Below are 13,157 nucleotides of genomic sequence, written 5' to 3' on the forward strand. Positions count from 1 at the left end.
ATTTCAGGTTCAGGAGTTATGAGTTCAGGTGTCAGGAGTTCAAGTGTGGACCCACGTGTGTGCGTGCAGGGCTGTTCCACAGATCAGTGATCTCACTCAGGTTCTCTGGTAGGTCGTCCTCATGGTCTGCCTGAGTGGCCAGCTCCAGGTTACGACAGAATGGGTCCAACCAGACTGGATTAGCCCTGCAAAGCCAAAACACAGACACACACACACACCATCATCATCATCATCATCATCATCATCATCATCATCATCATCATCATCATCATCATCATCATCCTCAACATCATCATCCAAAGACCTCAAATTGCTTATTGTCTGAGGTAAAACCATTAAACTAAAGCTAAAATCAAAACATCCTTCATCTCTCACCCCTCAAACGAGTACTTGTTGGTGTTTGGCATGTCCAGGATGTCCATCAGGCCCTGATTACCTGCAGGACAAAGGACACAGGAGAGAGGACAGAGGATACAGGACAAAGGACACAGGAGACAGGAGAGAGGATGCAGTATACAGGATACAGGACAAAGGACACAGGACACAAAAGAGGAGACACAGGACACAGAAGTGAAAAGACAGAAGAGAGCACACAGGAGAGAGGACAGAGGAGGGAGGGCGAAGGAGAGAGGACACCAAGGGCAGAGAGGTGAGAGTTAGGAGAAAGTAAACTTTTGTCTTTAGTTAGCATGAGGACACTTTGAAAACCAGATCCTGCACAGAGAGGAGTCTCTCTCACCTGAGGATCCTGCTACGATGGCCTTCAGCTTTCTCTGGTGTCTAAATGGAAAAAAAAACACACACACACACACACACACACACTGATGGTCAGACTGGCACCAAAACATCATTAAACACACTGAGCCTGTGCAGGAACACTGAGTGCATCCAGAAGGTGGAAGGAGCTTACACTCTGCGGTAATGCCAGTTCATGGTGACAAAGAGGATTCCTGCCAAACACAGCAGCACAGCCAGGATGATGATGACAAGCTGAGAGGAAGAGCACTCAGGTTAGCAACAAGTACACCACACACAGAGCATAGTGTGTGTGCTCGCGCACGCATAGTGTGTGTGTGTATGTGGGACACACCTGCAGTGTGGTGATGTCATCAGGCAGTTTGTCGCTGATGGCTGGCGTGACATCGACCACGTTAAACTTCCTGAACAGATTCCTGAGCTGCTCCTTGTTCTCATCGATCATCTGGATTACTCTGAATGAACACACACACACACACACACACACACACACACACACACACACACACACACACACACACACACACACACACACACACACACACACACACACACACACACACACACACACACACACACACACACAGAGTCTTTAAAACCAGAGCTCTGTTCATATTTTTGTTCACAGGATCAGTTCATGGAGCTGGAAAACAGAAAGACAGAGAGCAGGAATCGAACCAAGAGACTAAAACCTCACAGGAGGTCTTACAGAGGGCCATAATCTCACCCCTGAGCTAACCTGGCCTACAGGACAGACAGTCTGTGAGCGATTAAAACCTGGTCCCAGGAGGGTTACCTGTCCACGTCCAGGATGGTGTTGGTCTGGTTGTTGACCACGTGGATCAGCATGTCAGTCTGGGCATAGTTCACTCGTCCTTTCTTGTCCACGTGGAACTGAACATCAAAAATGAAAACAGAAATAATTTCCATGATAACTTCAATAATTACTATACTAGAGCTAATGAAGCGTGTTAAAATCCAGTACTTGGATGTCGTCTAGGTTGACAATGGCTCCGGTGATGTTGGACAGCAGGCTGATGAACTCCTCCTGGTTTTCTCGGACCAGGTGGGATCTCGTTGAAAACAATTTTGACCCTCTGGTCGTCTCGCAGGATGTAGATGTTCACATTGGTGGTGGTGCAGTGGCCAGCGAAATCACAGGCGAGGATCTCGAGCTGAAAGAAGCCTGGGTTGTAGGCAGTGAAGAGATCGTAGGTCCGGATTATTCCATCGGTCAGACCTGTAGAAACCAGAGTCAGAGTCAGAAACCAGGAAACTATGAGCTGTAATAAGTTCTCTGAATGTGTTTCACTCTGCTCCACACTTAAACTATTACAAACTGTTTATTATTTCTGTCCACACTTTTTATTCTATCCCTCAGTGTTTCTAGACTTGATGACCCCTACATACTCTCTCTGTTTCTTTCCTTTAACATTATTAAAGCAGTTTGTTGTTTCAGGGGTCAGAGGTCAAACCCCAGCAACTTGTGACTTGTCGATGTGTTGATCTGTGACTCTGTCTGTGGTCTTTGACTGCTCATAAGTGATGATGCTCACCAATGATGAAAATGCTGCCCACATCCTCGCTGCCATTGCTCTGTGATTGGTAATATCTGATGGTCACTACATGGTACTGAACCAAACTGTTGTTCCCAATGTCGTTATCGATCGCCACCACCCGGATCAGCTCCGAGCCCACTTTAGCGTTTGCAGCAACTCCTAGGTCAAAGAGGTGGACAGGAAGGTTGATGTAGACCAGGACACTCAAACACACACACACATACAGAAACACAAGCAGAAACACAGAGAAAGACACACACAGGCATTTACCTGCAGTGTACTCTGCTTTGGTGAATCTGGGTTTCTGGTCGTTGATGTCTTCCAGCTCAACGCGGACTTCCAGCAGGGAGGGGTCTCTAGCAGGATCAAGGGCTCGGGTCCGGGAAGATCTCTGACCTTTGGGTGGGGTCCAGCTCTTGTTGCTGGAGGCCTTAATGATGATGAAGTAGACCGGGGTCTCCTCCCGGTCCAAGTCTTTGTGCAGTTTCAGCTCCCCATCTAGACTGAGGCCAAAGTTTCCGTCAGTGTTTCCTCCTGCAGGAAGAGACCGAAATATCTGCATTTAATCATCTGCAAAGTTCCTTTAGAAGGACAGAATAATCTGAGGACCTCTTTTAAAGAGAGAGATCAATAATCTGAAGAGTTCCTTTAAAGAAGATGACAGACGGATTGATCTGTCAGACTGCCTTCTCCTGTTGAAATAAGACTTTCATCTACGAACACAATAGACCAGAGCTCTAGATCCTGTTTATCTCCAAATGTAAGAGAGAAATCTTCTCCTCTTCAGACTCAGTACTGTCTTTGTCTTCTGTGAGGGACAACAGTTTCAGAGCTTGACTTAAAAAGAAACAACATGCGTAGTTCAAATCTGCTGTGCTGTGGTGTGTTTTCACAGTGATCTGTGATTGTTTAATCCATTAATACAGAACACCTGTCTTTCCAAACACATTGTTCTTTAAAATGTTAATATTAAACAGTTTTGGAAAACAAGTAATGGAGCTTTAATTTGATGTAGTGCTGTGTCATACACTCTTTTACATTCACAAACATACAGTACATACATACATACATACATGTATCTACACCCAGATACATACATACATGCATGTACATGCAAGTTAGATGTGAAGAAATACAAGTTAAAACATAAATGTATACCCTTAAGTTTTGTTTTTGTTATTCTATTTTAATTTTAAAACATAAATGCAACACCTTTCTCCTGGGTCTGGATAATGTCTGTAATCTGATGGATCTGATTTAATTAAAGAAAATGATGTATAAGTGTGTGTGTGTGTGTGTGTGTGTGTGTGTGTGTGTGTGTGTGTGTGTGTGTGTGTGTGTGTGTGTGTGTGTGTGTGTCCTAACCTGCTATAAAGTAATAAACCACAGCATTGGATCCTTCATCTGCATCCAGAGCTCTAGTGATGTTTCCAATCACAGTACCTGCAGGAGAGTGCTCAGGTACACTCAGCTTCTGGTATGGCGGGCTGCCACGCTGAGAGAAACACACACACACACTGTAACAGCAGCTCTTCCCCAAAGTGTTCTGTATGTACAGATTATATTCAGATAACTTCCTGCTCACCGGTGGTTTGAGGAAAACGGGTTCGTTGTCATCAATGTCCAGCAGCGCCACCTGGAGAGGCTGAGTAGTCTCATACGGCACCGGCTGGCCCATATCCCGAGCCACGATAATGAGCTGGAAGACACAAACACACACAACTTCTTCTCACATTCCCTCTAACACCTCCTGGCAATAGTTTATTAAACTAGCACTGCTACTGACACAGTTCAAACATTATCCTACAATTCTACAATTCAACAATTCCAATTAGCAGGCGCTTTTGTCTAAAGCAACAAAGAATACGAGCAAGAATTTAGACAGAAGAGGAAACCATTAGTTGGTGCAACAAAGTCCTTTAAAATCTGAAAGGCCACAGTTGCCAGTATTTTTTTCTTACACAATTTAATCACAACTGACCATAACAAATAATTCTGTGTCTAAATATTCACTAAAACTGTTTCTGAGACCTTCTGACTCATTGTACCCCTGAGGACAAAGAGGAGAAGGGTCAGCTTAAGTGCCTAAGATGAGTCTTCAGATGTCTTGTAAAGGTAGAGAGGGACTCTGCAGATGGTATGGAGTTAGATAATTCATTCCACCATTCGGGCACAACAGAGAAGAAGAGTCTGGCTAGAGATTTAGAGCCACGCTGGGCTGAGAGCACCAGGCGCTACCAGTGGAGAGAGCCGAGCTTGCTTAGAAGCTGTGAGGAAGACACCAGATTCCAAGGAGGTTTGATAATGGGCATAATGGTCTGCAGGATGCTGGTAGCAACTGGATCGAGAGGACACGTTTTAGGTTTTGAGTTCAGGAGAAGTGGTAGGAAGTAAAGGATGCAAGTTTAAAGAGCTACACACTCATAGTCTTAACATTAGCCTTATAAAGTTACAGCATCAAGCTTCAACATCAGCCCCCACCCTAACCTACAGCTCACATCCATGTTCAACATTATCCTCACTGTCTCTCTCACACACACACACACACATTTGGAACATCACTCTCACACAGTTCAAACATGATTTTCAGACACACACTGCAGGGACTCACGCTGAGCAGCGCCTGTTTCTCTCGGTCCAGTCTCACGGTGGTTGTGATGACCCCGGACACGGCGTCGATGTGGAAGTTCTCCCAGTCTCTGTTTCCTGCCCCAGTCTGCAGGAAACCGTATCGAACCTCCCCATTCACCCCCTCATCAGAGTCTGTGGCATGAACCTCATAGACTGGGAGACCAGGAGGCTGCTCCTGGACGAGGGGAGGAAGGTTTACAGATTCATACTGTGACAGTTTTAACCAAATCAGAGTGATTAAAGCCTTAGTCTAAACACACACAAACACACACACTCTAGCACACATAGACCCTTAGAGACAAACATCAGCACAGGTACCTGACCCTGACCCTGACCTCTGAGATGTGGATGATGGTCCCGTTGGCCGGTCTCACAAACACGGGTCGGTTGTCATTGACGTCTATAACAGTGATGATGAGATCAGCAGTTCCCCACAGAGGAGGACGGCCCTGATCTGTCGCCACCACGGTCAGATTAAACCGCTCAGAGGACTGAAGCAGGCGGCGAGAGCGCACCAGACCTGTGTTCGGGTCCATGGAGAAGGCTTCTGAAACCCAGAGACATCAGGTCAGTCACATAACCCATCATCACGTCAGTCTGAGAGAGATAGGGGGGTCAACTGCTTTTAGACCGCTCCCCCCACCTGAGTGAGGTCCCAGCATGCTGTACAGCACTGCTCCATTCTCTCCTTCATCCAGGTCGCTCGCTTTCACTGTGATCACAGACGTCCCACTCGGCTCGTTTTCAAACACGCTGGTGTTAAACACTCGATCCGTGAAACGCGGCCGATAGTCGTTGATGTCGAGGATGGTCACCAGGACCTGAGGACACAAGGAAACATTTATAACAAAGAGTTTTACCCTGGAGAGTCTGGTGGCGTCTGAGACCAAACATTTAAAGAAAAACAAAACACTAACACTAAAAAACACTAAAGATATGAGGTTCGGGGTCAGGAAAGAGTCTTGGAACAGGCCTCTCTTTAACCTCACTGTTTTGTGTTTCCGTTTTGAATCAGCCTGAGGTAGACTACAGTTATTCATCCCACCTGCACAGAGTTTTCCCGTCTGTTGTTGGCGTTCCCTCCGGGATTATCTCGGGCAACAGCGGTCAGGGTGTAATGATCTTTGGTCTCTCGGTCCAGCGGAGACAGGATGTAGATCTCTCCCTGATGAAGAAGAGGAAAATGAAGCTCAAACACAGACTGTCTTTGGTTCATGTTTTAGATCTGACAGAGTTCAGCTGACTCACTGTCTTCGGTCTGATGCCAAACTTTCCCTCCCCATCCACCAGACTGTACTCCACCACAGCGAACAGCCCCGAGTCTGCATCAGCCGCACTGACCCGGACTATGACCGTTCCCAGGTCCACGTTCTCAAATACAGGCTCCTACACAGAGGCACACAAAAACAAATACACAAACACACACACACACACAACATCATCATTATCATCATCATCATCATCATCATCATCATCATCATTATAATCATCATCATCATCCAGAGACCTCAAATTGCTTATTGTCTGAGGAAAGGGAGAATTCAGGCGGCTGTAAAACATGACACCTGTTCCTTGGTGTGTTACCTGATAGGACGGCTGCAGGAACACAGGGTTGTTGTCATTTACATCCACAATTCTGAGGTAAACGGGCAGCTCAGCAATCCTTGGAGGAGAGCCATGATCCTGGGCCCGGATTGTGAAGTTCAGCCACTGAACCTGCTCGAAATCCACCGTCCGGTTGGCTACGATCTTACCTGAGCAAAGGTTCAGAAAGTTTCAGATTAGATCTCTGACTGTCACTTAAACTGTCTTTGATCGGTCTATGTGGTCAGGTCTATGTTTTCTGGTCTCACCTGTGGAGGGGTCCTCTAGGCGGACATATCCCCCGCGGGGCAGGTGCAGTAGCTGGTAGATCACCTGCCCGTTGGGACCTTTATCCGGATCTACGGCAGACACTGACAGCAGCGTGGTGCCGGGCTGGGCTCCCTCCAGAATCTTCTCTGTGAAGTTCGAGACGCCAAATGGCCGGAATCGAGGAGCGTTATCATTCACGTCCAACACGTTGATGGTTAACCTCGCTGCAGGGAGCGGGGCATTGAGAGGAGAGATGGGGAGAGACAGTGTGAATCACTGATGAAGTTGAAGGTAAGGCAGAGTTTGGGTTTCAGAAACAGACTCACCATTGGGCACACTGCCTGACCGGTCAATGACTTCACTGGCATTGTCGTGAACAGACACGATGATGTCAAACGTAGCTACGAGCTCTCTGTTTAGTGGGTTTCGTACAAACACGGCACCTACAGAGATCAAACATCAGTTTGTTGAAAAATTCAGATGGAGAGTTTCCGTCTGAGTCGCCTCACCTGTGTGTAGGTCGATACCAAACGACTCCTGCAGCCCATCCACTGGGTTATTCCCATCATCCTTTGCTTCCACTGAGATGATGTAATACTCCAGGCGGGGGTGCAAGTCAGGGTCCTCGGCGCTTAGTGTGGCAACGACCACACCAGGTGGTGTAGACTCGTTGACATTAATCATAGTCACGGGCTCGATGAAGCGAGGCCGCGAGTCGTTTACATCATCCAGGATGACCGTCAGCGTAGCGGTGCCTGACATTGGGGGTGTGCCGCGGTCTGTCGCCATTACGACTAGGCGGTAGGACCCTCGCTCCTCTCTGTCCAGTGTTGTGTTCCCTACCAGGACAGCGCCAGAGAGCGGATCCACCACAAAACGGTCCTGAGCACCACTCTCCAGCCGATACATGAGCCAACCGTTAGCTCCCGAGTCAGCGTCTGAGGCTGATAGCTGAGTGACCACAACACCTGGAAAGGAAAGGGGCAGGGCTTCACCAGGAGCCAGTGCAAATACTTAACCCAGTTTACCCACTGACCTCTTTAAACTATTTTCAAATAAATAAACTGTTGGGGGATAACTGGCAGCTGAAAAAAACAAATGAAACTAAACTCTGAAAATGTCAGTTCCCCATGTGTCCACCAGGGTGTGTTAGTGGTTTGTGGATTATTGCTCTGCTGGTTCTTTCTCTCCTGTGTCCTCGTCAGACCATGAACCTCAGATGAGATGTGTGCTCTCACCTGTGTGTGTGACCTCACCTGTGGGACTGTTCTCAGGTAGTCTGACACTAAAGCTGGATGGGTTGAACACAGGTGGGTTGTCGTTTTGGTCCAGAATGGTGACTGTAAGCGGCACACTGCTGTTCAATCCCCCCACATCTTCGCCCACCAGGAACAGCTCCACCCGGGGTTCCTGGAACGACTCTCGGTCCAAACGGGCTCCCTGACGAACTCGGATCACACCTGGATAAGAGATACAGGTGTTAATGATGCTCACCTGTGGTTGGGTCTCTGTCTGTGAATGAACTATATTACCTGTGTCAGAGTCCACAGTGAACAGGTCCACTCTGGATCCCAGCAGACGGTACTTCACCACAGCGTTTGGTCCGATGTCCCTGTCCTCAGCTAGAACTGGACCATTTAACACCAACACTGAGCTACCTGAGGGGATGACAGATGAGGACAGTCAGAGACAGGTGATCTAACCCCAACCAGGTTTCAGTAGATCTCAGGGTTCAGTTTATCACAAATAAAAACCTGAAACTCAGACTGTGACCTTCAGACCAGAACAGTTTGAACCTTTGATATCAGGACTGTAGGTCAAGACTCTTTAGACAACTGAATGAAAATTGAAAGGGGAGAAACAGGAACAAAGTGGAGCTAACAGCAGGTTCCTGTAGGTTTCTGTGGTTCCTGGTTACAGCCTGATCTGTTGTGAACTAAGTATCACCTGTTAGTCTCACCTCTAACCTTCTTTACTGATCTACATGTAAACAGGAAGAGAACGAGACTGATCTAAGTACACACTCATAAACATGTGGTTAACACTGATGTTTGAGACCTGAGTGTGTGTGTGTGTGTGTGTGTGTGTGGGTGTGTGGGTGTGTGCCCGTGTGTACCTGCTACAGAGTTCTCGGTGATCTCTGCTCTGTAGCTGCTCCTGGAGAACAGGGGTCTGTTGTCGTTCTCGTCCAGGATCGAAATGATCAATGAGTCCGAGTCCTGAAGACATGGTGACCACAACAGCGTTTACTGGAGACATAATGGACATGGAGAGTGTGTGTGTTTGTGTGTGTGTGTGTGTGTGTGTGTGTGTGTGTGTGTGTGTGTGTGTGTGTGTGTGTGTGTGTGTGTGTTACCCTGCGGGCTATGCGGGGGTTCTCTGGGTTGTCTTTGACGGTGATGGTGAGCCTGTATTCAGAGACTCTCTCTCTGTCCAGAGGTCTGTTCACCTGCACCACACCTGTCTGACACGCACACACATACACACACAGGAACATGTGACCAACACGTAGGTTAATTAGGTGCCACAACACCAGAGAACCTGACTCAGTAAAGGTGTGTCTCACTGTGTCGTTGATGTAGAATGCTCCGTCCCGGTTTCCTGCCGTGATGTTGTAAGTGAGCAGAGCGTTTCGTCCACTGTCAGCGTCTCGCGCTTCGACTCGAGCCACTGACGTGTGAATGGACGCACCTTCACTCACGCTGGTGTTGTGGGGAAGGTTCAGGAGGACTGGGTCATTGTCATTAATGTCTCTGACCCTGACCCCTACCACCACCTGTGGGAAAGTAACCAGACCTTAAAACACTGGAGTCACATGGTCAGGGTCAGATCAGCTGACTGACAGGTAAGAGAGACTACACCATGGATTAATGATGAGGCCTGACATTGTTGTGATTACTCTCATTATCATCAAGTCCTGTTTTCACCAAGTAGTCTGGTTTAGATCAGTATGGTTTGATACAGGTTGGCTCAGTTAAGCTTGGTCCTGTCTTTACAGCCAACCGTGCCCCCTTGTGGTAGGCGGCGTGTAAGCTGGATGCCGACGGCAGCATCAATAACATTATAGCATGATGCCATACCAGCGTGACAACGTGTACCCAACTGATGAATCCAGCAAAGAAGAAAAATGTGACACAGTAAATAAGTAGCAACGATGAAAGACATCTAGCATTTTCTCCCCTTTGTGATTGACACGTGGCTCATTGGTACAAAGCACAATCAAACTTTGTTTCAGAGAAGGCTGTGAGCCGCCAGGTAAGTGATGATTGTTTCGACCAATCAACGGACAGCAATGTTGTAGCTCCCCCTTCCGAGATCAGATCAGTTTAGTCTGCCACCCCTACAGAAGGGTCCCAGAAAGTGGGACAGCTTGTCTTGGTTTTTTGGGGGTCTGTCCCAGGATTAGTTGGTGGAAACGCTGTAAAATGCATGTCGTACCGAAACGCACCAAACTGAACCGCTTGTTGGTAACAGGGCTTATGGCACAGGGAGTGTGCTCTGATGAGCAGAGTGCCCTCTTCAGATTGATCCAGTAAAAAGAGTCTGAAACCTGTTTAGCTCATCATCTGCATCCTGTTAGAGAGCTTAGACTGAATTTGTTTGTTTGTGATTGTGTGTGAATGTGTGTGTCTCTTTCTCACAGAGCTGTTACGGGATGGGCTCCCTAGGTCTCTGGCGGTCACGGTGATGTTGTAAAAAGCTGTGGTCTCTCGATCCAGCTCCACGTCCTTCCTCACGCGCAGCTCGCCCTCAACTGGAGAAACCATGAACTCATCTGAGGGAGACATAGAAGGAGGGGGCGGAGTTACAACCAGGGATTTACCTGTTCACAGGTGAAACACAGTAACATCATGCTACGTACTCTGCTGGTCCCCGGCCGTGATGCTGTACTCCACTTTCCCATTCAGACCTGAATCTTCATCGCTGGCCCTCAGAGTCCAGACTCGGGGACCTGGCTGGCCCTCTGTCACTTCAAAGGGCCCCTCATAGGCTCTGGGGAAGGTGGGAGTCACATCATTGACATCCAGGACGTTCACCAACACCTGAGAGGGGAGAGGGAGAGAGAAGAAGGAAGTGTTACTGGTTTAAAAACATCATCATGAAGCTCTCATCAATTATCATCACCTCTCGTCATGCTGCAGTTTTTATTCTTCTATAACTTCTTTTTTATTATTATTGCTCTTTATCTCTTTTTAAACTGTAGAACTTTATCAGGTCCTCACCGTGGTGCTGGAGGTGAGGCGCAGAACAGGATCCGGACACTGATCTGTCGCAGTGACCACCAGAGCATAATGTCCACTGCTGATCTCATAGTCCAACTCCTTCACTGCTGTGATTCTCCCCTACACACACACACACAGGGTCACAGTGTGGGTAACGGTTCTTATTTTAGAAATTTTCTGTTACACAAAGATGATAAAAACATGCTTTCTGTGTATGTGAGTTTGCTGTCCTGTTGCCACTGGTGTAAAATCTTTCTACATTATTTTTTAACTTAATTTTACGCAGATTATATTCATTTTAAGTTTGAAATCAAAAGAAAATACTTTATTATTTAATTTCAATTGATTTTATCATCTTAATTTTTTTCTACCTGATGCTTTCAAAACATTTCCAGTAACTTTCTTTTTTATACTTTTTTATTTTAATTTTAACTTTAAATTCAATGATTGTTACTTTTTTGTGCCATTATGTCTTTCATGTTTATCCTTTTTATTTCAATTAAATACAACAATAATACAGTTGATAAAGTGAAAGTGATAATGTGATTGCATTCTATGATGCTATTTCTTTTAACTCATTTACATTTTATTTATCTATTTATCTATTTTTTAATTTAATGTCGTGATTATTATTTGTACTGTGTTGCTTTTGGTTTTAATTTGTTTGAATTTATATTAATTCTCCTATTATTTTTTAAATTTAAGTTAAGCTGAATTTAGCTGTCGTGATTCAATTTATGTGGAAGATTAATTTCATTTTATTTTATATCATTTTTGTGTTGTACAGTGATGGAGTTAAAATGAAATTCTTAACTTACTTTCTCTTCTATTCATCTTTACTTTGTTTAGCCTTATTTCATCACGTTTAGATTTTCATACTGTGATGGTGTTGAAAAGTAGTGATCTGATCAAAATCTATTTTATTCTAGTATTGCAATCTATTTCAGCATTATGCTGCTTATGTGGAATTTCATTATTTTATTCAGTTTAGTTTTTATGTACCGTGATGGTGTTGATGTGGAAGGTCTGGATCAAGTTGCCGTGGGTGATGGCGTATCTCAGGGTTCCGTTGGGCCCTTCGTCTGGGTCGATGGCGGTCACTGTGGCAATAGTGGCCCCCACAGTGTCGGGCCCCTCGCTCAGCACGGTGACATACTCCTCTTCAGGAAACTCGGGCGCGTTGTCGTTCTCGTCCACGATAAGCACGTGCACGCTAGTGGACGTCTGAAACAGGATTAACCGTGATTAATGACCGAAATCCAGGGTTTGACTCGGAGCAGAGAGTCACAAGATCTCTGACTTTATATCTTCAGTTAAACCTTGGAGTCTGTAGAGAAAACTTCTTCATGTTAATGTGACATTGGTTGAAATAAAGGAGCTCTGGAAAGGGAAAGAGAGAAACAACCTTCGACTTTGTGAGACACAAATTTTGAAACACACCGATGACAAGGTGGCAGTATTTAAAGATCAGTAGACAGCAGGAGATGGGTGAACTATGGGAACTATAGGGGAGATAGAGAGAGGGGCGGGGCTTCCGCTGTGACAGAGTGGGCAGACCCTAGAGTCTTGTTGTGTGTCGGTGTGTTTTGGCGCTTGGAGCTCAGAAGTCATCACTGTGTGTTCAGAGAGAGCGAGAGAGAGGAGCAGTCCTGTCTGTGAGAGTGTGTGTTTGGTTTAAAGAGCAGGAAACACAAGCACACACAAAACACACATTTATTACACTCTCAGAATTAACCATGGAGTCGCGTCTAGCCTGTCAGTCCGGACTGAGGGGGAAGAGCTTCGTCATCTGGATCTGCTCGGTTCTGTTGTTCGCAGCTCGAGGTAGGAGTGCGTGCACACACACACACACACACACACACACACACACACACACACACACACACACACACACACACACACACACACACACACACACACACACACACACACACACACACACACACTGTTCCAGCTGTTTCTGCAGACTGGTGGAGCTTTTTGACCGTCTTCGAGTGAGTTAAATGAGGAGGAGTGTTCCCCTCAGCCCGTTCAGTCTCTGTTTTCGGCAGTTTGTGTTTGATCTCTGAGTGTCGGAGCTCTGTCTCTGACTTCCTGCAGAAACTCCGAGGTCAGGTTTCTGCTTCCTTATGGA

The 13,157-nt window shown here is 46.4% G+C and overlaps 2 protein-coding genes across 2 annotated transcripts in view; one reads left to right on the forward strand and one right to left on the reverse strand.

Annotated features, from left to right (window-relative positions):
- Positions 1–13,157, reverse strand: part of cdh23 (cadherin-related 23) — a 180,132-nt gene that overhangs the window by 2,230 nt on the left and 164,745 nt on the right. Inside the window, 30 exon segments of the mRNA XM_074675394.1 lie at positions 56–185; positions 376–436; positions 740–780; positions 911–990; positions 1,091–1,211; positions 1,553–1,650; positions 1,742–1,820; positions 1,822–1,996; positions 2,313–2,474; positions 2,586–2,849; positions 3,681–3,810; positions 3,901–4,014; positions 4,927–5,121; positions 5,282–5,493; positions 5,590–5,767; positions 5,992–6,111; positions 6,195–6,332; positions 6,531–6,700; positions 6,800–7,024; positions 7,127–7,243; positions 7,310–7,768; positions 8,057–8,260; positions 8,333–8,458; positions 8,917–9,019; positions 9,157–9,264; positions 9,367–9,576; positions 10,442–10,575; positions 10,663–10,843; positions 11,024–11,143; positions 12,026–12,247. Coding sequence (XP_074531495.1) covers positions 56–185; positions 376–436; positions 740–780; positions 911–990; positions 1,091–1,211; positions 1,553–1,650; positions 1,742–1,820; positions 1,822–1,996; positions 2,313–2,474; positions 2,586–2,849; positions 3,681–3,810; positions 3,901–4,014; positions 4,927–5,121; positions 5,282–5,493; positions 5,590–5,767; positions 5,992–6,111; positions 6,195–6,332; positions 6,531–6,700; positions 6,800–7,024; positions 7,127–7,243; positions 7,310–7,768; positions 8,057–8,260; positions 8,333–8,458; positions 8,917–9,019; positions 9,157–9,264; positions 9,367–9,576; positions 10,442–10,575; positions 10,663–10,843; positions 11,024–11,143; positions 12,026–12,247 — 4,677 coding nt within the window.
- The window catches only part of vsir (V-set immunoregulatory receptor), a 10,332-nt gene continuing 9,805 nt past the window's right edge, over positions 12,631–13,157 (forward strand). The window contains exon 1 of the mRNA XM_074675934.1: positions 12,631–12,847. Within this exon, the coding sequence (XP_074532035.1) occupies positions 12,760–12,847 (88 nt within the window). The 5' untranslated portion in view covers positions 12,631–12,759. The remainder of the gene's footprint in view (positions 12,848–13,157) is intronic.

This window comes from Halichoeres trimaculatus, unplaced genomic scaffold (assembly GCF_033239565.1).
Source record: "Halichoeres trimaculatus isolate MK-OKI-2021-1 unplaced genomic scaffold, fHalTri1.1 fHalTri1_scaffold_8, whole genome shotgun sequence".
In the NCBI taxonomy this organism is placed as follows: domain Eukaryota; kingdom Metazoa; phylum Chordata; class Actinopteri; order Labriformes; family Labridae; genus Halichoeres; species Halichoeres trimaculatus.